At 37.8% G+C, this 24,752-nt stretch overlaps 1 protein-coding gene across 1 annotated transcript in view; it reads left to right on the plus strand.

Annotated features, from left to right (window-relative positions):
* Positions 1–21,044, plus strand: part of TMC1 (transmembrane channel like 1) — a 317,967-nt gene extending 296,923 nt beyond the window's left edge. The window contains exons 18-23 of the mRNA XM_072959593.1: positions 4,834–4,901; positions 9,455–9,694; positions 14,196–14,321; positions 17,694–17,772; positions 17,874–17,925; positions 20,910–21,044. Of these exons, the coding sequence (XP_072815694.1) occupies positions 4,834–4,901; positions 9,455–9,694; positions 14,196–14,321; positions 17,694–17,772; positions 17,874–17,925; positions 20,910–20,932 (588 nt within the window). The 3' untranslated portion in view covers positions 20,933–21,044. The remainder of the gene's footprint in view (positions 1–4,833; positions 4,902–9,454; positions 9,695–14,195; positions 14,322–17,693; positions 17,773–17,873; positions 17,926–20,909) is intronic.
* Positions 21,045–24,752: the final 3,708 nt, after the last annotated feature.

Here is a 24,752-nt window from a genome sequence, read left to right on the forward strand (position 1 = left end):
CTGGTATGGGGACCACCTTGAGTGCCATCGCCCCAGAGCCAAAGGCCAGGCCAGCCTGCAGCTCTAAGTAGTATAACTCCAGCTGTGAGGAATGAGATTTGTGTGAAGAAAGTCGGACAGGTCATTACAATGACAGAATTATCTCTGGGATTCTGAATTGCATTTTACGATATCCAGAGGTTGATGGTTTGCCCCAAGTAACCAAAGCAGCAGAGGGAGGATGGATTTTCTCAAGCTTTTTAGTCCAGTGAGCACCGTATGTCTTTCTTCTGGGTAGATGACTGATTCTAGCCCACCACAAACAAAGGTCTAAAAATAAAACAGGATAATTTCCAGTGCCTTGACTGTTATGGTCCTCAGCCCAAATCCAAATGGGCTTCTCTGTTGCAGGCCCCTAAAAATCTTATTATGGATGAGCAGTCCTGAGGGACTTCATTACACTTATTCTATCTGAATTATTTCATTATCTCAGGTTTCAAGAAAACCTGTTTTTCCCCAAGCATGATTTACCTTTAAGCTTTGTATATTTTAGAAGACAATTAAACAAACACTTTGCAAATTGGTTTACTCTTATTGTAATATTGGCTTAAAAATTTAAACTATGGTATAATTTCATATATTTAAAAACTCCACCTCTAAAAGAATGAGCCTTGAATTTTATACTCTGTGTGTATGTGTCTGCTTTCTTACATTTGCTTCCTTTTTAGAGTGGGAGTTTCTGAGTTTAGTGCATGAAGTATTAAATTCCATTTTTTAGAAGTTTATAGAGAAGCAGTTCTTTAATAACCGGGTCTAATTTTCAACCAATTACAGATTTTAAGTTAGAAAAGGACCTTAGAAATTATCTAGTTCAGAAGTAGGCAAACTTTCTCTGTAAAAGCTGAATGATAAGTATTTTTGCTTCTGTAGGTGTCTTATTACGATGTAATAAAAATATATATTTTTTGGACTTCATTCTGGTTCCTGGCCAGAGCTCCTGAAATCTTTGTAATCTCCTAAGTACTAAAAGTGCTATGAACATCTCTTGTTCCTATATTTAGTCTTTAACCCTGGCTCTTGACAGAGTTCCCAAATTCCTCGGGGTGTCTTGGGTGAGAGGAGCATTATTCTAACAAGACAACTCTTGGTGGGCTTCTGGATAGCTTCAGGTTGGGGGCTGGTCAGCAGAAAGACATAACCATAATTAGAGGCTTGGAAATTTCAGCCTCATCCCCTCATCCTCCAGGGAGGAGAGAGAGGCTGGAGACTGAGTTAACGATTGATTTTGTCTTTATGATGATGTCTCCATAAAAATCTCTGAACTGTGGGGTTCGGAGGACTTCCAGGTTGCTGGACACATGGAGGTGCTGGGAAGAGGGTGTGTCTAGAGAAGGCATGGAAACTCTGTACCTTTCCTTCATACTTTGTCCTATGTATCTCTACCGTATGGCTATCCTTGTATCCTTTTATAATATACCAGCAATCTACTAAATACACTGTTTTCCTGAGATCTGTGAGCTGTTCCAACAAATGATCAAACCTGAGAATCTCCAGTTTATAGCCAGCCAGTCAGTATAGGCGACAACCTGGGTTTCCAATTAATGTCTGAAGTGGGAGCAGTCTTGTGGGACCGAGACCTTAACCTGTGGGATCTGTGCTAACTCCGATAGTTAGTGTCAGAATTGAGTTAAATTGTAGGACATCCAGTTGATAGCCACAGAAAGTTGGGGAAATGCTTGGTCTGGGGGAAAAAGACCCACACATCTGTGTCAGAAGTATCATCAGTTGAGTGTAGTCATAGAGGAAAACAAGTGGCCTTCCTTGCAGCAGGCCATATGGTCTCTGTTCTAACTATCAAACTCCAGTTTTAGTCCCAAACAGCAACAGAAAACACATAAATGAATGAATGTTGCTATATTCTAATAAAACTTTATTTACAAAAATAGGCGGTGGTCCAGATTTGGCCATAAAGCACCAACCCCTGATCCAGTTCATTTCATCAATTTATATGAGGCCTGAATTGATCAGTGACTGGCTCAGCTCACACAACTAGGAAATGGCGGGGCAAAGTCTGATACTCAGATCTGAATCCCAGACGAGTGTCTGTGCCACAAAACCACTTGGCACAGTAGGGCTACCTTCTACCCTTTGTTTGCATCAGATCAATTTATGCATCAAAGATTTTATCCCTCCAGCTGCCCCTGCTGCACACGCGGTATGAAGCCAGGGATTCCTAGTGTGTCCTTTGTGCTTTTTCAGTCACCTAGTTATAAAAATACCTCATCTCAAATGGCCGTTAGGAAGTTTATGTGCTTGTGAGAATAAAAGAACTGTACTTCTAAAAGGTGGAATTTTTTTTTTCATTTTCCATAGTTTGTTGGGCTAAATCTGACACTCTTCTAAAGAGGCCAGGGTTGACGGTTTGATTCTTAAATGGACACAGAAAAGAGCCGTTCCAAGGCCACAGATGGTGCAGGCCACTGACTGAGCATTTGTCACATGTGATCTCACAGGGCTCCAAGAGAAAGGGGGGTGACCCAGAGCAAAGGCTCCCTGGGAAAGAGAGAGACTCAGAGCTAACGTTTCTCCTGATTAGAAGCAATTCCTTTTCTTTATTTTCCATGAAGGACATGTGCATTTCATGGTTGATTTTAGAACGAAAACTGTCAACCGAACCTCTTTGCATCTTATGAACATTAAGCTTCTAGATGATCTGCAAACTAAGTGAAACACCTTGTATATTCTTTAGTAGTATCTTGAGTGAATTTATGTTGAAATCATCTGGGCCATCTTTGTCCTGCTTAATATATAGAGTTATTTATTATTTCATTATGTATCATCTTATTATGTCTTATTATTTAACCATTCTTGTTATGTCAGACTTGCCATTTACTCCCTGAATCTGTTACAAGGCACATCAGCCATAATTTTCAGTTGACTAGGAAAATCCTGCTGCCTTTCGGGAGGTGACAAAATTGATGCTTGGATTCAAGAATTCTTTTTTTTAAAATTTTTTTTTATTGAAGTGTAGTTGATATACAATGTTAGTTTCAGATGCACAGCAAAGCGATTCAGTTATACATATACAGACACACACATATATATATTTTTCAGATTCTTTCCTATTATGTGTTACTATAAGAAATCAAATATATTTTCCTGTGCTATACAGTAGGTCCTTATTGTTTACCTATTTTTATGTATAGTAATGTGTATCTGTGAATCCTAAACTCCTTATTCCTCCCCAGCCCTTTCCCCTTTGATAGCCATAGTTTGTTTTCTATGTCTGTGAGTCTATTTTTGGTTTGTAAAGTAAGATTTGTATCAGTATTTTTTAGATACCACATATAAGTGATATCATATGACATCGGTCTTTCTCTGTCTGACTTATTTCACTTAACATGGTAATCTCTAGATCCATCCATGTTCCTACAAATAGCATTATTTCGTAAGAATTCTTGAGGCAGAGTGTTCAAACATTATGATAGATTTTTGGAGGTTCCAAATCAGAGACCTGTTCTGTCTGTTTACAGATACATTTTGAGGTTCTTGGGTTTAAGAAGGATAGAGACACTCTCAGGTGTGCATGTGTGGGTATGTTTGTGTGTGTATGTTGTGCTGTGTGTATATGTGTATGTTGGGGAGGCAGTTACTCTGAAAATACATACGGTCTGAAGCCACACCTGCAGATGTCAGGATCAGGGTCAGTAATCTGGTCCTGCCACTCTATTACTTTCTCCGTCAAGGTCCTCTCACTTTGTATTTTTTGCTGTTCTCTTTTCCCCTTGTTACCAGTTAGTCCTCTTCCCGATTGATTATTCCCTAGCTCAAATTAAATAGGAGCCACTCTTACTGTCTTTGCTAATGAGCATTACTCCATTGGTAGAGCTTTCCTGCTAGGATGCCTAATGTGTCACCAGGAAGCCTTTGGACGAGTCACCCTAGTACAGATGCCCACCTCAGTTCCGACTGGTGGCCCCTCCGTACACGGAATAGCCTGGTGCTGCTGCCCTGAGCAGGACGGCATCATTTAGGAGACAAACACCGGGCACTGAGTTGAATAACTTCTTAAACTTTTGTTGTATTTCTCTACTTTTTAAAAGAAATTCACACTTTTTTGTTGAAAAATATTTTAAATATGCAAACCTTACAGAAGAAAATAAAAAGCATAATCCACCTCCCACGTATAACAGCTCTTACTTTTGCCGACCCCTTTTAAGCCGTTATTTTATGCAGGGTTCCATATTGAGTTGAAAAATAATGAATGTAAAGAATAATGAATGTTTACATATTTTGTGTGTAACATTAGAGCATAGTTTTCTCTTGGGTCTGTAAATATCCTTCCAACTATGACTGTAACTAACTGCAATATATTATCCTAGCATAGGTATACTGTACTTACTTAACTGATGTTGGACATTTAGATGGTTTCATCTCTGCTTCTTAAAATTTGTCAGCATTTAAGATTACTTTGTTAAATTTCTAGAAGTAGGTTTTCAGGGTCGAAGAGAAAAGTTTTTGTTTTTAGTTTTCTTTACAGCTTTTCACATGTACTGTCAAATTGTTTTCTAAACATTTGCTCCAAGTTTTACTGTTACCAGCAGCCTATAAGAGCCTCTCACCACACTTCCACAGCATCAAATGACAGCATTTTAAAATGTTTTACTGTGTTTTTTTTTAAAAGATGCTTTAAGATGCTTTATTATCTATTTATCACTATTTATCATTGATTATTCTGCTGTTGTTACTGCAAGAAAGCAGTTAAGAGTCTAGCTATATCGAAATATGAAACACTTGCCTTTCAATTTTCACCATTTGAGATGCTAATCCAATGAATGTCCGTGTCTCCTCTAGCCTTCATACACTGAATTTGACATCAGTGGCAATGTCCTCGCTCTGATCTTCAATCAAGGCATGATCTGGTAGGCCAGCGGCGGGCAGTTTATCACTTGTAGAAAAACCTCCAAGATCATTATTGCATAGAGCACTGTAGCCTGGTGTCAGAGGAGTCCACAGTCTGTGTCTAACTCAACATTTGTCTTTGCGAAGTGAATGGCTATGAAGAGTTTACATTTTTTCCCGTATTTTCAATTTTAAGTCTCAAAGGCATCTGCCTGTTTTGCAGAGCACGCCTTCATCAAATACTGGGAGTCTATGTTCTGGCTCCTAGATTATTTGAAGGCTTTTTATAATTTTATATCCTTTGATGCTAGTATCTAACAGTGAAACATTCATAATCTCATTATCACGTGTTAAGAATGAAAGAAATTGCACAATACTGTAAATCAACTGTACTTAAATTTAAAAAAAAAAGAATGAAAGAAATTAATGTAGGGCCTTTCTGAGAAACTGATTTTATTTGTCATCACTATTGAATATATTTTAAATGGAATTTACAGCTACTTTAAAAAATATTATCTTGCCCAATCCAATAGTTCACAGAGATGAAATACATGTTATAGGAAGGTTTAGTTAGAAATAAGATCTTTGTTTTATAACTTGTTTCTTGGGGCCATTTGCACTTGAGAATTATTTCTTTTGATGTACAAAGGATTGTCATATCTTTTATGAAATGAAAGCATTTTCACTGCAAACTTTGACAGGTTAAGATGAGTTGATACAGCAGAAACCATTTTTGACTTCAGAAATTGAATCATAGCATGGGATTCATCTGGGAACAATGTGTCTTGAAAATCTGTCACTCTTAAGGAAGAACACCCCAACCCATAAACAGTTACAGCTGAGCCTCTTTATCCCACTGACACATGTCTAATATTGAGCCACCGACCACACCATTGTCCTAAGGACAAGTACTAGTTACTAGGCTCTGTTTTTGCACAAGCTTCATCTATTACTCAAGTCTTTCAACCTTAGCTGGCCTTTGCAAGTTATGGCTTATGTGTCCAGAAAGTCATTAAATGCATCCTTTCTCCTCAGGCAGGGAGGAAAGTCAAGGTGGCCCAACATGTGACTGTCAACAGGGATCGCTCCTGGATCTTTCATTTCCTGTAGGGGATTCTGCCGTCATGGCAGAAAATGGCTTACGCTGCTTTTGGAGTAATGAGAAACCACTGCCTTGTATCAGTTTTAAAACTCCCTGGCTCTTACACAGAGTGTCATAAATCCCTAAGGCCTGGTGGGCACCATTTGTGCAGGCATATGTTGCATGTCTATCCCTTGTTCTTTCATAGTGAAGACAACAGATTGGCCTAGAAATTTGTTTCCATTGTCAGCAGAGCTCTTGTAACAGTGTCCTGATTGATTTCACATGTAATTTTGCAACTATGTAGTCCACTCTTTTTCCTGTTGAAATTTTTAAATATCTAAAACATCTTCCCCAGTTCTCTCAGGGGCGGACCTATTATCAAAATCTCCACGGCATCATTACCCTATCCCTTTCCATGTATTCATCCTTCAGATGTTGGTCAAATCTTGCTTCCAGTTAGTTTGAAAAGGAGTTTAGAAAATGATTGTGTTTTCTGAATGTACAAAGATATTCACACACTTCCCAGTGTTCCAGAAGCAAAATAACTCTTATTCACCTTCAAGTTGACCCTTTGTACAAATGGTCTTTTCTCAACTCCCAGAAAGTTGGTGAGGGAGTAGAGATGTGGTGTGGTGGGGGAGGTGTGGGGCGTGGGTAACCCAAGTTAGTAGGCCCCCTTGTACCAGGCTGCTCACACACGGTAGTCCACTATTTTATGAGACATGAAGATCTGATTCCTGAGTTTGGCCATTTTCTACAGAAATGATGAAAATAGTAGGGAGATTTTGTGTTTAATTTTAGTGGTTTGTAAGTGGAGACATTCAGTAACTGCTTTAGGAGTTTCTGACTAGTGGAGGTTATGTACTTATTAAAGTCAAACATTTATAGATAAACTCCATTTTGTAATGAATTGTCTGATATGATCAGTAAAACTTTATATTACATGTGTGTTTTTAAACAGACAGTGTAGGTTTTGTCACCATATTTTTAAATGAGGAAAGCACATTGTATCTCTGCTGTATCATAGCAGGATGTAGAGGCAGCACAGTGAGAAAGAAGATGGGTTTGGACATTGTGCCAATGCTGTCTCCTGTATCTCCCTGCCAGTCTTGTCACTCTCCGCTACCTCATTTTCTCAGTTGATCAAATGTGAATAATTTACCTGACACATACCATGTCACTGGAGTAATAAGGAGAGCTAAATAAAAGCAGCTTTCATTTGCTTTGATCTTCTTGGAAGAAAAGCATTTTATAAGGCTAAGGTATTACAGTGATCTTTGACTGACAGATGGCGGGATCAGTTCTGGGTAAGGGACTTAGGGAGCTGAGCTGATTAGTGAGTCACATGCGAAGATAGGATGAGCCCTAAGATTCAGATACCACTGTGCCAGGATCCCTTTTTCTAGGTTAAGGTTCTTGAGTCATTTGTTCAAAATGCCTGTGTGATATTTATTGTGAAATTCTGAGATTCCTTTATCTGCAGATGCACTTACACATACGAGTGTACATATGTATGCCTACAGATAAATGATGCATGCCTATGTATAGGTACACATATATGTGGCTTTAGGCAAGTTTAGTTCTTGAATTATGTGCAACATTGTGTCTTAGGGTAGACGAGGTTGTGTGGCAATTAAATACAAATCTTAGTGGCTTAAGAAAGGAAATATTTATTTCTTGTGTAGTCCGTATGTCCGATGTGGGTTGGTAAAGGACTCTGCTCCTGTCAGTTACCCTTACTATGGAATCATGGACTATGACAGAGCAGGGTCCGTCTGGAACATCACTGGTCAGAGCAGCAGACAGAGACAAGAACAAAAACCCCCACAGCACTATTAAAGTTTCACCAATAGGGAGACACTTCATTTTTATCTCTATTTCACTGGCCAAAACAAATCACATGGCCAAGCCTGACTTTTAGAAGGGAGCAAGCATGATCATCTGCAAGCATATTACATTGCAGATATTGGCATTTGGGAACAGAATCTAGTGCTCGGAAATCCTGACCCCTCAGCTGGGACTTGTCACTCACTCACTTGCTCACGTTTCTGTGGCTCCAGGTCTTGCTGTCTTGTAACCAGGATACACAGTGTTGTTCCAAAGTTTTTCCTCACTTAAAAAAATTAATAAAGTTTATATCTTAGAGAAGTTTTAGGTTCCCAGCAAAATTGGGTGGAAAGTACAGAGTCCTCATACCCACTTCCCCGCCATGTGCGCGGCCTCTCCCACTGCTGACATCCTCCACCACAGTGTACATTTCTTGTAATCAATGAACCTATATGGACAAATCATTATCACCTGAAGTCCATACCATTAAAAAAAATTGCTTAACTTTCTACAAAGTCTCTGTTAAAATATGTATGTTAAAATATTTTTCAGATCTGTTGTATGGAATCTTATCATCAAGACAACCCAAAATGTATTCAAGATTCCACTTTTCAATGAAATGTTTGAATCTTGGTTGTACAAATTGAATTACAGCAGAAACTAATTTTTTCATCTAACTCAACTCCCCCATAATATACCAAATTTACATTGGATTGGTTAAAATAATTATTCTGCATAACCAGGAAATATAAATTGCTAACCCTAACTAGAATAGCTGAGGGCTTTATTATAACTGGGGCAGTTTAAAAGACAGGACTCTGCTTATACTTCTATAATAAGTATACATGTATCCTCTTTTTTAGTTTTGGGCTAATAAATTGCCACTAATGTGGCTTTATGGTGCTAATGTGTTAGCACCATGAAATAAAACTGAAATTCGTTTAGTTGAAGTAACCACTGAAGTCATCAAGTAAAAGTGACCTCACTGAAATAAACTAAACAAACTAAATTAAATGGGTGTGTTGAATTTTCATCACAAAAACACATAAGGCTTGTAATCAATTATCAACAAAACAGTCTTATTAGGCACAAATACACAATTCGCATCAGCTCTTAAACACCATAATAGCCATAAATAGAAAATAACATCAGAAAAATTTATTTTAACTTTTTCTCTTTCATGAAGCAAAAATGAGTTAGCCATGACAAAATAATCCATATGTGCAGTTTATTTGAATAGAATGGATGGTTTCAAGGGTCAATTATTTTAAAAAATTAAATTTTTAGATATATTAATCAATGATATGAATATTAGGGGAAAGTAAATTTATTTTAGAAGTAGCAGAGGAAAGTAAAACAAATGGAATATATTGTTTGCTCTGTTGTAGTTTAAATTTACCGATGACAAGCACATATGGATAGTTACCAGCGTAATTTCTATTGAAAGAATTGTATATACAGTACTTGCAATAGTGGGGAAGATGGTAAAATGTGTACAGGAGATGGAAATAGATTAGTTAAGTTCATTAGCGTAAAGAGGTTATGTGATTGAAAGTGTCAATACATTTTCTGCCTTTGGCAAATAAGCATGATGTAAAATAAACAGTGACTTTGTGAGGGAGTGAAGCTCCACGTTGAGCAGAGATCTGTTTTTCTTTCTAGGATGGGCTCCTTCTTCGCTCCCAGCCTCCCAGGCATCAACATCCTTCGGCTCCACACATCCATGTACTTCCAGTGCTGGGCTGTGATGTGCTGCAACGTTCCGGAGGCCAGGGTCTTCAAAGCTTCCAGATCAAATAACTTCTACCTGGGAATGCTCTTGCTCATCCTCTTCCTGTCCACCATGCCCGTCCTGTACATGATCGTATCCCTCCCACCATCTTTTGATTGTGGCCCCTTCAGGTTCCTGCCTTTGCAATTCCCTTTGGGCATAGTTTTCTTTCAGGTGTGGAGGTGGGAGTGGTCACTCATTGTATATAAAAGTTTTGTTTTTGTTTCTTTCCAACAATGACATTTTGGACTGTAGGACAGATCTTTTGGGTATTCAGGCTCCTTATATGACATGGAAATTCATCTATTTTTTCATTTGGCAATCATAAAAGGGAAAATAATTTAATTGCTCAAGGCTCTGCCTGGGTAAAATATATGCAATGAATCTGAGCTATTTCTATACGAGAAGATAGGAGCGAGCAAGTCTGATTACGCTAGTCTGGTTGTGCACGTTTTCCTGATGCTAGGTCATCACATTCAGACATTGGAAGCTATTGCTACTTCAGAGAGAGACACAAAGAGAGAAAGAAAAAAAGAGAGAGAGAAAAAAAAAGGAAAAGAAGGAAAGAAAAAGAGATTACTTCACAAACTACTCAGGAAAATGGGATCATTATTAGATCATAATAATTATAAAGAGGGTCACATAATTTATAATCCAAATTCTACATGCTAGTAAAAAATTAAGGATGTTCCTCATGTATACTCCTCAAATAACAAGGTTAAGTCACTCAAGTCAGTAGTAAAGAGTCAAGAAGGCTCTTTGGTCCAAACTAGAAATGTACTTTTCTACAGTTCTGTATGACAGGGTTCCTTCTGTGAAACTTATCAAGAGAGCAGTCTCCAGGATCTGGAGGATTGAGATTTTTAAAGGGCCTTAGACATGAATCTACCACAAGTCCCCCCTCCAAGAATCTCTGCATGTTGAGTCACTGATCAGCATGCATTTGAGTTATTTCTACTTTTCAGTAAGGAAATGTGAAAATGAAAAGCCATGTGAATGACAAGCATGATGCAATAATGGATGTATATAATTTCCTCTTTATGCTGTCAGACCCAAGTTATTAAAGGCAGAAGGTTCGTTGCCCACAGACTTAAGTATAAAAGAGGCATTTTCACTCTAATAATAGTCTGAGTCATTATTTCTTTACTGAAAAAGAAAAAAAGTGAACGTTAAGCTTGCTGATAGGGCAAAAACAGCTGAAGTTTTGTCCTCCATTTTCAGGAAGCTGAAGTTGACAAGTCCTGTTCCCCGGCCCCACCCTACTGGGCTGAAATAAATAATGCAGACAGTGACATCTGGAGGCTAAATATGAAATTGCAGTTTTGAAAAGAGTGATCGATTAAAATAAATTACCCACACAACTAAATATCCAGGATAAGTTTTAGATGTGCTTTTAACTTTTTAATTGGAAGTCATTCCTTCTCAGAAAAACTTACCAAAGGATCTTAGCTGTCTGCAAGGGAAGCCCCACAAGGTTAACATGGAGCTGGGTGGTGGTTATGCATTACTATTAAAAATATAATTGAGCTAGCATGTACAATGACTGCACATTTTAGCTTTTTGAGCCCCAGATCCTTTCCGCTCTTTAAATCACACTGAGTTACTACGATTTTAATGAATAAAAATTAACCCCTATCTAAGGCATAGTATCTGATTTTGACCAACTGTTTCCTAATTGGCAAGCTTAGGCAAATTTACAGCATGTATATCTCTACTTTGAGATCAAGGAAATTTAAGTATTTTTAGTAGAATATTGGGAAAGGGGTATCTCTGTCTTATTTAGATAGTCTATTTTTTCCTGTCAGTGTCCTCATTTTGGAGCAAAAGAATGCATACTTGGTTTATTCTTGGGGTTTTAAAGTTTAAAGGGTTGTTCTGCCTTGGTAGTGAGGTGAGAAAGCATGTATTTGTAGGAACCTCTTGGCTTGCCATCCTCAGAGACGCTGAGTTTGAGGTGGTTTGCCCAGCCTGCCTGGTGAAGGGTGTCTGACCCTGCTTGGCACCTAGGAAGGCACTAAACTGGTACACATGCATTTGAGGTAGGTTAGTGGGGACACCACAGTGAGGGTCAGTCACTCCCAGATACAGCTATGTTTTTAGGTAAGGTGGCTACAATACCTTAGGAGACCCATTCTGCAAAGCAATCTGATGAGCTATTCTAGCTTGTTCTTGTTCATAAGAACTGGCTAAGGTGGGTGAATTTCCCAGAAAATTATTCCAATAGGCTATTAAGTGCCTTTACCTTAACAGTTTGGCAATTTAAAAACTATTTCTTTGGTGTCCAGAGGAAGAAAATTCTTCTAATTGCTCCACCTGATTTCCTGACACTCACTGTTTCTCCCCCAGCCCCTCACTAATGATTCTGAACACTTTATAATTCTCTAGGTCCTCACACACCTCCCGGCTAACATTATGGTGATTGTATTTTTATGTATTTTCATCTTACTGCAAAGGTAATTTGTGTTTATCCCAGAAAACCTGGAAATTATAGAAACATTTTCACATGAAAATAAACACTATCCGTAACCCCAAAGACCTGAAATAATAATTCTTAATATTTCGGCATTTTGTATTCTGATCTTTTTGTGCAGATTTTACAAATAATTGCAATCATATAATATGTACAGGTTTATATTATATTGTGACGCTGCTGTTATACTAGTTTGCAATTATATTTTATGTGTCTATTTTTCATAATAGTGTAGCTGACTTCTAGAGGTTGGGAACAGAATACTTTCATCTCTGTAAGTCTAAACACAGTAGAGTGTTGGCCAATAATTTGAATTAATTTGTTCAATTAATTAATTGACTTATTTGAATCAATTAATTATTAGTGAAGAATGATGGCTTATTGCGCACTAAGCACAAGAGGAGATGTGAGGGTTCATTGGGCATCAATTCTGGTCTTGTGGACTTTTCAGTCTGACTGAAAAGACGGACATAGACTGTTCTGGTCTAGGGTGGATGGAGCTGTGCCCAGGGAGAGCTGTAGATTAAGTTCAGTAGCATTTCACTAGACTGTATAGTCACAACAGGCTGGAAAGGACTTCTGGGAATAAGGTGAAGTGGCACACTTTGATTAACCTGTCAGGAAAAGGGATACGGTCAGGATTTGTAGATGCTTCTATAGTTTGTATATAATAAAAGATCTGGACTCCTAGTGAGAGACCTGACCTGGGAAAGGCACCCAAGGATCCCCAGAGATGCTGACAGTTTCACATTCTTATGTACTGGATGCAAAGCAGACGTTTGTGGATAGGGATTATATTGTAAAATTCCAGTTCCCCCATTCTGACATTCATCAGCCACAGCACTAGAGGCCAGAGAAGGGAGGGTGGACTGTCTTATCATTTGCCTATTTCATTACTCTGGCTATATTCTATATGTCAAGGTGATGCATGGCCAGCTAGAATGGATGAAGAAAAAGAAACCTTAGTGGAATAAGTTGATATAATCTTAAATTGTTGGTAACCTTCATTTCCCCTTAGGTATCCTAGGTCTTGCTAATTAGTGTGTAGATTTATAATTTGTGAAGTAAATTTTATACCTCTTTAGTCCAGTGACTCCCGTCAAGATACTTGAAGTCACTCTAAGTCTATTAAAAGATACTATTAGATCAGGAGAAAAAATCTGATCTGGAACTTGTGGGTCAGGTTCATTTAGTAGTTCACAATGGTCAACATAAGGGTCCAAAAACCAAAGTGAAACCAAAATATTTTACTCAGTGTTGTGCCAACATTTATTCTCAAGATGCATACAACTTGGTGATAAACAGTCCAGTATCTTTTCTGAAAATTACATCTTTTCATAGTAGAGTCAATATGCTTCTATAGAAAAGTAACTTGGCATGATGGATATTACTTTATAATTCTGAATATTGTACACTAAGTTAAGACAGACCTCCTGCTCTCATTTCCCTAGTTTATAGGGACTGAGAACAAACTCACTAAGGTCCTTTGCTTTTTAGACTTGTTTTTTCTTCCTATTTTCTATTCATAGCAGTGGAACTGAGCTGGTACTCATTAGGGCCTGTTGAAAAGAAATACTGAGAAAGGATTCAGCATTCAGTATGGTGACCTAGTAATAGCCCTGATGAAAGAGGTCTGGTGGAAAATGAGATAGAAGCTATAGCATGGAAAGAGCTATTGGATTATTTGTGGATTTTATTTCATTAAGCTATTCCTTATGCTCATTTCCAAGGCTAATTAAAAAAAACCTGAGTACACTATTTATTCAGCCCAAAGAGAGTGTTCTGACTGAGGGGTAGACTTATGAGCTATTTATACAGTGTATTTTCATACATACATAATATATATATATTCTATATATTTGTTCCCAAGTAACCTGAATCTCAGAAATACTGCTTTTAAAAAATCTCCTCCTAGTTAATTTCCTAACTGCTTTGACTATGTGTTTATGGTGGCATAAAATTTCTCATGTCTTATTCATATGCTGACAATATGAGGTCAAAGTGTCAGGAGTTGTAACTAAAGATCAGATTTCTAACCTGAGAGAATACTTAGGCAGTGTATGAGAAAGATTTCTAGTTTTCTTGCTGTAACCATGGTTTTTACATATGTTTTAAATAAATTTCTCTCTCCCCTCCCCGCCCTTTTTTTTTTTTTTTTTCAGTGGCAAAAATAGGATGTTTGAAGTCATTGGAGAAACACTGGAGCAAGATTTCCCTAGCTGGATGGCAAAGATCTTGAGACAGCTGTCTAATCCTGGGCTGGTTATCGCTGTTGTTTTGGTTATGGCGTATGTGCTTTCCCACCTTAGAGGAAAAGCCTTGTCATGTTCTTCCTGCTCCTTTTAGATTTTAGCTTTTTCACCTCTCTCACTCTCCCCAAGGGTTGCGCTGTCACCTAACCAAATTCAGCACTGATTGCATGGTGGTGTGAGGCTAAAATTCATGAGCCGTACTCTGATTCTATTGCATGAAATTCACAGCCATCTGCATCTATCTTCGCTTGCATAGGATTATAAGATTTGTTCCCAAGTAACCAAAATAATTATCAGTAAACAGCTAAAGCAAGGGAAACATAAATGCTAAATCTAATCAGCACATTACGCCTCCTCCCCACCCCCCGGCCCCCACCTCTTGTTCCATAAGCAGATGGCTGTGAACACAGAAATGACGAGTCTCTTTTCAGATTCCCCTTGAGAGCCCCATAGGCTGTATTTCAGGGCTAACGGCTTAAGGGTCCTAAAAATCACCCTGTCCTTGTTCCTGGAAGGCCATCAATAACTGCGTGTCCATCATACTAGAATCAGAGGACCAGAAGGGTCTTAGAAAGGCCACTTAGTCTGTCCTTTCAAAATTGGAGATGCTATCCAAAGGGGAACTTGAGAGGAGGCTTTTGTTCCCATATTACTTTCATTGGTTTTTGACTCTTGGCCATTACAGATAAACTTACATTCTAAGCAGGGGGAAAAAAAAGCTTCCTACGGAAGAGCTACAAAAAGTGCCCCAGCCCTTCCTTTCAAACCCTAAGGGCCTCCTAAATAGAAAGTCTGGAACTGCTGCTGCTTTCAGTTAAGAAGGACACGTGTGAAGCCACCCTTATGGACACTTCAGTCGAACAAAGTGACACCAAGGGTTGGATTTGTTTAAATAAAGGTAAAACTAGGAAATCTCGGGGAGAGAACCTCCAGTGGTTTAAGTAAATGACCTGGGTTCTGGGCCAAGTTGTTACCATCATCTTAGTGATGGTTACGGTCACGATCCACATCAGTGAGGGCAGGTGTCAGCTTCAAGTTTATAAATTAAGAAACTGACTTAGAGGAGTGAAGTGATTTTTCCCGAGGTGAGAATGTAGCAAAATGGTAATAGTAGGGCTTTCACAGTAAGTCCAACCCTCACCCCTTTATGCCATCTTTGAGGGAGAGCTAATAGCCCGTAGGGATAATTAAATAGTAAAACAGGTTACTGTTATGTATTACAGAATCTTGATCATGGGGTGGCGTTAAGAATCTGATAGGAAATCTCTGGTGCAGGGGTGTTTAGAAAATGACCTGCTGGATGCAGCATGTTTCACCAGATGGCCTTGAAGTGATTGTCCTTCTCCATGTTTTTGTGACATAGCAGTTTCCAAGTGCATTTTAAGTATCATGAGCCTTTTAAGAGTCAAGGCCCTTTTGTGGAATAAAGAAGATCTTGTTTTAAAACACAGACACACAAAACAATGTCATATTTTATGACTACATTCTTAACTTATTTATTGAGAGACAGATTTATATTTAAGCGAAGGAGCAACATTGTTCTAATGCCTCTAATTAAAGATTTAATAAGCTACCCTTGGGAGTGTGGGAGAGGAATGAACACTCACTGCCTTTGTTCCAGGCAAGATTTATATATTAACTCATTTAATTTCCACAATAACCTTAAGAAGTGGGCTTCATTTATCATATTATTGAAAGCATGTGGAAGATCTGCCCCAAATCAAATGACTAATAAGTAAATTCAAACCCGTATCTTATTTCCCACCTCCTATTCCTCCAACTCATTTATAGCACCAAACACTGACTTCAGGCTGAATGGAAATGCTCAGGAGGACTGGAAACCACTTGTCAGAGATGGTCTGCACTCGGGGTTGGCACGCTTTTCCTTAGAGGGCCAGACAGTAGGTATTTTAGGCAAGAGGTAAAACTGAGAATATTATATAAGTACATATATAACTATTTAAAAATATAAAAACCAGTCTTAGTTCATGGATCATCCATAACAGGCTGGGAGTCAGACTTGCCCTGAAGACCAGTCTGCCAACCCCTGATAGAGACTGTTTAGAGGAAAACTGGCAAGATGTAAGGTCAAATAGCGTCCTGCAAGGTTGATTTTAATTCTGATATTCTGATTTAAAAGCTGAATTTCACTTTATTGTTGATTTGATTTTTCAAATACAGAAGTCTCATCTTCCACTTTATGGCGGTACAATTGGCTTGGCCTTTTATTACCTTTAATTAGAGAACGTTTACAAGCATTTTGAATTTCCCGAATGAATCATACTAAATTAGCTTGGATGGCTTTTGGGTAACTGAGTATAGAGTTTGAGTTAGTTCTCTGCAGGTGGTTTCCTTCCTTTGGAGACTAAAAAATGATTTATGAGGGATACTCATTGAAGTGCATCTCAAGGCAGAAAAAAGTGATGGATAGAGAATTACAGAACGGCAGGTGACTTGTGAGATCCTTGAGTTCTTTCTCCAAATCCAGGTACTTCGTGAAGAAAACCCTTATAATAAACACACACACACTCATTGAGCATCTACTTACATGCCAGGTATTACACCAGATGCTTTCATGTATGTAACTTCATTTAAACTCCTATCACTTGTTCAAGAAATAAACCCAGCGGAAACGATATCAGTAATTGTGTTTCCAGCAGCAGATGGCTCATAAGGGTTATAATCTGGCACGTTGGAGAGCAGAGGAAATGTGTTCGGTATCCAGTTATTTGCAATAAAGAGCAAAGCCAGTTACCTTTTTTTTTTAAACTACATTTTTTCTTTGTTTGTTTTGCTTTAAGAGGAGATGAACATGTTTAATTTTGCAAAAGTGTTGGGCTGCAATTTGCTCTTTTTTAGAAATGCAAATGTCACTTAAAAGCCAAGAATATTCTTTTATGAAACATTTTCTTTTGAAGGAGGGAGACATGCAAATATTCAATGGATTAAAAAAAAAATCCATGTTAATTAACTATGACTATGAGGATTACAGTCTTGGTTGTAAAAGCCAAAGGAGGGAATTTAAAGTGGAAAGTCAGTTTCCTTTTTATTTCAACACATTTCCTAAGCATCAAGAGATTTTCTGTTCTCTTGAATGCCATTGGTATCAATTTAAAATGCTGTTTTCAATTATAATTTTAAAGTGATATTAATACATTTGCAAGAAGCTAAAATTAGGCAGTGAGGTATAGCAGATAGAAGCCTGGGGCCCAACTTCCCCAGTGGAATTCTAAGCGGGTGTCACCTCTCTGTACCTCAGTCTTTTATCTACAAAATAAAGGTTTAAAGTAGAGAATATCTTAAAGTCACTCCAGTGACAACATTCTACGATTTGATTCATGTAAATTTAAAAAGAATCTGGAGGGACTGAAAAATACCATAAATTTTATTTTCTTTTTTAAAATTTAGTTTGACCATCTATTATCTCAATGCTACTGCAAAGGGTCAGAAGGCAGCAAATCTGGATCTAAAAAAGAAAATGAAACAGGTAGGATACAACTTATTTCAGAGAAATGTTTGTCTTTATTAATGTTGAGTCGTTGAAAAACACCAGGAGATCTCATGTTCTTCTCTCTTTTTATTGTGTAGCAAGCTTTGGAGAACAAACTGCGAAACAAGAAAATGGCAGCTGCGCGAGCAGGTTGGAGCTACGTTGTGTTTGCATTTCCCCCCGTGCAATCAGTACACACTTCCTTTTTTTGTCTCCAAATGGGGCATTTGATGCAAAGGGGCACAGTTGCCCCGGCAGGGCACCCCATACTCTTTACTGTCCACCTTTTTAGCCCTTCTCAGGCATCATACCTGGGCAGTTTTCCAGTGGGAGAAATAAAAAAAGAAAAATTCAGGAATGTAAGTGTAGCAGTGGTGATAGAAAAGGGATCTTGCAAATTGGTGGAAAATGAAGAAAAATCCATATAATCATACAATAGCAGATACAGACGCAGAATCTCTCCTGCCTGTTTTGACCATTTTTATACATTGAAGGATACTCTGGGAAGATACTAATTGTATCCTCTGGGCTCATCTCTGTTGACTTCCCAGAGGCTTTTCTAATTCATTAACCTCTCTTACTTTTAACCTCCTTAAATTTTAAACTATTAGAATAAGGCACACTTCTGCTTCCCAAAATTCGTGATAGCTTTCCCTTCAAATGGAAAAGTGATGCCTAAGAAGTTCAAAGAAAATCTTTTCCTACTCTTCCTTCAATTCTAACTCTCACACTCTTTGTTAGTAGGGCTTTTTTACCCCCTGTAAGGAAAAGGAAAAAAAAAAAGTCAACCTAAATTAGTTTAAGTAGAAAACCCCCAGGAATTTATTAGTTCACACAAGTGAACAGGAGAGTGGTATGTAAGGCTTCTGGCCATGTTTTGCCCCTATGGTGTTAACCGCGGCATGTTTATCTTTGTTTATCTTTTTGTCTGGCTTATTTCACTTAGCACAATGCCCTCCACATTCATCCATATTGTCAAACATGGCAGTATTTCTTTTATAAGGCTGAATAATATTCTAGTGTGTGTGTGTGTGTGTGTGTGTGTATCTTCTTTATCCATTCATCCATAGATGGACACTTAGATTGTTTCCATATCTTGACTACTGTGAATAATGCTGCAGTGAACATAGGAGTACAGATTAATGATTTCACTTTTTTTGGATATAAATCCAGAAGTGGGATTGCTGGGTAGTATGGCAGTTCTATTTTCAATTTATTGGGGAATCTCCATACCATTTTGCAGTGGCTGTACCAATTTACATTTTCACTAACAGTGCACAAGAGTTCCTTTTTCTCTACATCCTCATCAGCACTTGCTATCTCGTCTTTTTGATAAGACATTCTAATATGCGTGAGGTGACACCTCATTGTGGTTTTGATTTGTGTTTTCCTGATGACTATTGATGTTGAGCACCTTTTTATGTACCTACTGGCCAAATGTGTCCTCTTTGGAAAAATGTCTATTCAAGTCCTTTGCCCATTCTGAAATTGGCTTAATTTTTTTGCTATTGATTTATACAAGTTCCTTATATACTTTAGATATTAGTCCCTTATCAGATATATAGTTTGCAAATATTTTCTCCCATTCTGTAGGTTGTCTGTTCATTTATGGTTTCCTTTGCTGTGTGGAAGCTTTTTAGTTTAATGTAGTCCCATTTGTTTATTTTTGCTTTTGCTGCCTTTGCTATTGGGGTCAAATTCAAAAATATCATTGCCAAGACAGATGTCAAGGAGCTTTCCCCCTGTGTTTTATTCTAGGAGCTTTATGCTTTAAGGTCTTAACATTCAAGTCTTTAATCATTTTGAGTTGATTTTTGTGTATAGTATAAGTTTCATTTTTTTGCATGTGGCTATCCAGTTTTCCCAACATTATTTATTGAAGAGATTATCAATTTCCCATTGTATCTTCTTAGTGCCTTGTCAAAAATTAACAGACCATATATGTGTGTGTTTATTTCTGGCCTATTCTGTTCCCTTGATCTTTATGTCTGTTTTTATGCAAATACCACACTGTTCTGATTATTAAAGCTTTGTAATGTGATTTGAAACAAGGAAGTGTGATTCCTCCAGCTTTGTTCTTCTTTCTCAAAATTGCTTTGGCTATTCAGGGACTTCTGTGGTTCTGAATGAATTTTAGGATTGCTATTTTCTATTACTGTGAAAAAATGCCATTGGAATTTTGATAGGGATTGCACTGAATTGTATTATTACTTTGGGTAGTATGGACATTTTTCACAATGCTAATTCTACTAGTCTTTAACACAGAATATCTTTCTATTAATGTCTTCTTCAATCATTATATACAGACCTCCTTTGTCTCTTGTTTCAGTTTTTGGCTTAAATTCTATTTTGTCTGATATAAATAGAGCTACCCCTGCTTTTGGTTCCGATTTGCATAAAATTTCTTTTCCCATCCCTTCACTTTCAGTTTATGTGTGTCCTACAAGTTGAAGTGAGTTCCTTGCGGGCAGCATATAGTTGGAAGCATGTATGTTGCACATAGCTGCAGTGCTTTTGTATTTGCTCTAGATTGGGACTATAACTTAGTATTATCCAATTAGCATTTAGAATGGTGAATGAAAGTTCTAACTTCCAAGATCTGAATTCTAGTTAAGGCATATTGTTATCTTTGTTTTAAATAATGGTATCATGCTATCATGAGCTATTTGTCTGATATTTTCCCATGATTTGTACTTTAAAATAGGTGTAACCATTGTGAAGACAGAGACTGTATCTTATAGTTATTTCCTAGGGACTTAATAGAGGACTTTATATATAACAGTCACTCAGCAAGTACCTACTAGATATCTACAGGGCAATGAGGTATTCTTTTATTAGAAAAATATAAAAGAAATCTATTTCTATATTAATTATATAAGCAGTGATGAATGAATGTTATAAGAGCCAAACTTTTATTCTTCCATCTTTAAAATTTGTGAAGATTTTGTAAAATAATACATAAATATTTGGAATATAAAAGCTAAATATTATGGCAACATGGAATGGAGCACATTTGGAAGATACAGATTTTAGGCCACCTCACTGAGAACCATTAAGCATACTGAAAGCTAAATTTTCATTGTCTTCTTTATCTTCTTTCTCTGTCTGTCTGTCTATTTGTTTATTTTCAACAGCTGCAGCTGCTGGTGGCCACTAATTCTCATAGATTTTCTGGAAGCCCAGAAGTACTCCTCACCTTGCTGTTCAAAAGCAGTGACTTATGCGGAGTCCCTGAGAACAAACGTGTGGAGTTGCTGTTTCCCTGTTCTAAACCTGATGGATTATCAAGGTCACACTGGTCAGTCAAGACATCACCAGTCCTAGTTAGGAAAGAAGGATCTCTGCCTTACTGCAGACTAAGAATTTGTTCCTGCACCACCCCTTTTTCCCTGAAGCCACTGTCCTGACATTTTCGTTAACAGACTGAGTTTAAAAGTGTGTGTGATCCAGCAGTACAGGTTACTGGCTTACTTGTTGGGTTAATCTACAAACCTTTTGCTCATATGGACTTCTATTTCAGACATTTCTTCTGCCTTGGTTTTCTCAGCCTGGGAACAGGAACAGTTCATCCTCTTTTATCTGTAAGTTCAGAAATATCTTCATAAAATTACTCATTAACTCACTTTTTAAAAAGTTAAAATCTTGTTTTCCCTTTTTACTCTGTCTCCCATCCATGGCCCCTACAAGTATACACCCCAAAACCTTTTTATGTGCTGCTGGATTCAGTATGAAGAGGAATGGGCTTTTTAGAAGAAAGATCCTAAGTGAATGAGGGGCCTGACCAGCAATGGGTTGAAGGTCTCTCACCATGAGGAGGTACATGGGGCTTAGACAATCCAAATCTTCATGAACTAAAAAAAAAAAAAAAAAAAAAAGACACACTGTAAGTGATTACTATCCTATCAAAGTCTGCTCATGACCTCCAATTATCATGTCTCCTGAACTTAGATTCTAATACTCTGTATTTTTTTTGTTAAGGTTAGGAAACCATGTTTTTATGGGGGGAGGGTTTAGTTTATAGATGTGTTTAAGCATTATTATTTGAAGTTTGAATTGATTTTGAATAGTAACAATGCCCTCAGCCAGCCTTGTTCAGTGACTTCAATTGTATCTTCCAACTCAGTGTCTTTCCAGAGCTAAGCCTATTTGCCTGCCATTCCCTGCCACTGACTGGCTGATTTTTATTACCCTGTCTGAGTTTCTCCTCTTCTACTGGCCACAGAATGAGCACCCTGTTCTCTGCCGATCCATGTGCTCACCAGGTCCATCAAACCAAATTCAGGATTATGTCCTCTGGTCAAATTTTCCTGGTTAGTCTCTATTCCCAGTCCTATCACTCTCTTGAAAGACTTCCTTTGGACTCTTGTGTCTTTAACTTAGAGTCTATTATTTTATTAATTTTCCTGTAATTTGTAATTTTTTATTGTTTCTTATGCGTGAATCATCTTTCCTATTCAGATTGTAAGCTCCCTAAGAGCAGGGATTATATCTTCTAACTCTTTTGTATGCCTAGTACAGTGCTGTGCACAGGTAGGTGCTGAATAAATGCTTGTTAATTAAATTGGATCAGTTTAACTTACAGCAGTAGCACTGTGAAACAAAAACTTCTGTTACCTGCAGGGAAATACTACTGTTATGTATGACACGGAATTATCTGTTGATATGCTTGAGTTTATTACCTCATTAGACTATAATGCAGATGAGTAAATAAAACTAGTGCTTATTTCTCCTTGGATCATTTCTGTACTGTGTAGTAATAGGTCATAAGTAATAAGGTTAGAGAATCGGTTTATATATGTTGCCAAGTTTACAATGTGGATGAGACTCCCTAGCTCTTGATTTGCTTCTCGAGGAAGATGATGAGAGATGACAGTCAGCTGTCCCCAAAGAACTTCATCTCTTAAAGGCAATGTACTTTTTGAACAAAACTTACGGTGTAAGTATTCGGACAGAATACTCTTAAGTTTCAATCTTTCTATAAATTAAAAAATAAGTTGGATTTTTATAGCATCTTCACACCCACTTAAGTTAAATTTTTTTAGAAATTCTCTAAATCTCCAGAGAGCTGCTGAAAATATCCCCATACTGCTACATGGACAAGCATCTGAAAGACTGCCACTTCCAAGCCCATTTTACAGCTATTCAGAGAGTAGCCTTGCACTGGGAGGGCTCCAGCTGCCATGGTTATTTCTGTATCATTACTTCCATATCTAATGATCAAAGCCATGGGAAAAATCGAGAAGTTGAACAACAACAACAGAAAGACTGCACCTTTTATTCTTTCTGAGAGGAATAAATTCTGACATACATATGAAAACTAAATTTACTCATCTGAAGAGCTTTACCATTCATTTGTTGAAATACTGAAAAACTGCATTGCAGCACACGAGAGTTATCTCTCTTGGCTTCTGGAGATACACATAGTTTAAACCATATCAAGAAATTTATATTAAACTTTGACCTGAACTGCGTTTTCTATCCTGATGGAGGGTCCCTACAACTTCCAGAGCCAGAGCCCATCATGGCTGAGTCTGCAAATGTACTAGTGACCCAGGTCTTACTATATATGGTGAGGCAGGTTCACTAGTTGCCTTTGGGGTTCAGCCTTTGCTGTCTTCCTTCCTCAGTGGATGAGTCAATAGGAAGAGGTTTTGTGTCAGTTCCCCTGCCTAATACTCCAGTGTCCTCTGTGGACTGGACCCTTGCCTTTACTTCAGTCAACTTGATTGGAACTAGACTATTGCAGTTCACTTTACCAGGCCCTTCCCAGAAGGGTATGTGCAAATCGTGGGGGAGTGGGCTTATTATAAACATTGGGACCATACTAGGTGCGTGACCACCAGGAACCACAGTGAGGCCAGTATCTCTTCATCTGTTTGCTAAATATTTATCAGACATTATGTATCAAACATTTATTAAACATGTATGTCTTAAGTATTACCTGCTCTCTAGATTTCCTCCCACCTTTTGCCCTACTTGCCATATCCATGGTTTCTAGCATCTTCCAGATACTAGATGCTAGAACCTGCCAAGTTGTTTTAGGGTTGAACAAAATTAAGGGCAAGACTGTCTCTTCCTCCTCAATGACGCAAATATTATAATACACTGTCAATCAGAAAAGAGATTTGCTTCCTCTTATTCTCTATTAATATCAAACAAAATCCAGATATTATCCTTACCTTTTTCAGCTCTCTTCCAAAGTGAGGATTTTTTGATGGATGAATAACCCTCGACCTCAGAATTGCCATCACATGCCTAGTCAATGGGATGCAAGCAAAGGAGTTTAGCCTACAATGGAAAACCAAGTTCTTGTGGGAAAACACAAGGGACTTTTAGCAGAGGGAATCCAGTGCCATGAGAGTAAGATCAAAGTCTGATGACTTGACGGCCTCCATTGAGTCAAATATATTGATCTGGGTAATATCCAGTTACAACTTTATTTTGCCTTGTTTAGTTTACAAAGGTTAAAAAAAAGTGTTTACACAATTCATTTGTAAAGAAATATATATCAAAAGTATAAGTAAGCAGGCTTCAAAAACAAGAGACCTAAAAATGGGACTGGCAGATGTTCTCAGCTGTCAATTCAGATACTCTTGAGTTTTTAGAAGACATACTGAGACCTAAGAATATTTAAAAAATAATAATAATAAAGTGTAGTCATAGCCTTTATCCACATCTACTTCCAGCAAGGAGGAAATAGCCTTATTTGATGGTGACAGGAGTTTTCAGGCCCATATAAGAGATTTCATTTTCTCAAAGTTCTCTTGCAATGGATTGCCTTGGATGGTCCAGACGCCTTTACCAGGATGGGTCTTGGTAACTTAGTAATTATAAATAATGGAACAATGTGTACATGAAATACTTGACCCCTTCTGGGAAATTAGATATAATATACATCTTCATACACATCAAAAAGTTTTCATACAAGTCCCTGGTTATTGAAAAACATAATAGTGGTACATGTTTCACAGCAAATT

The sequence above is a fragment of the Vicugna pacos genome, chromosome 4 (genome assembly GCF_048564905.1).
Source record: "Vicugna pacos chromosome 4, VicPac4, whole genome shotgun sequence".
Taxonomy (NCBI): Eukaryota; Metazoa; Chordata; class Mammalia; order Artiodactyla; family Camelidae; genus Vicugna; species Vicugna pacos.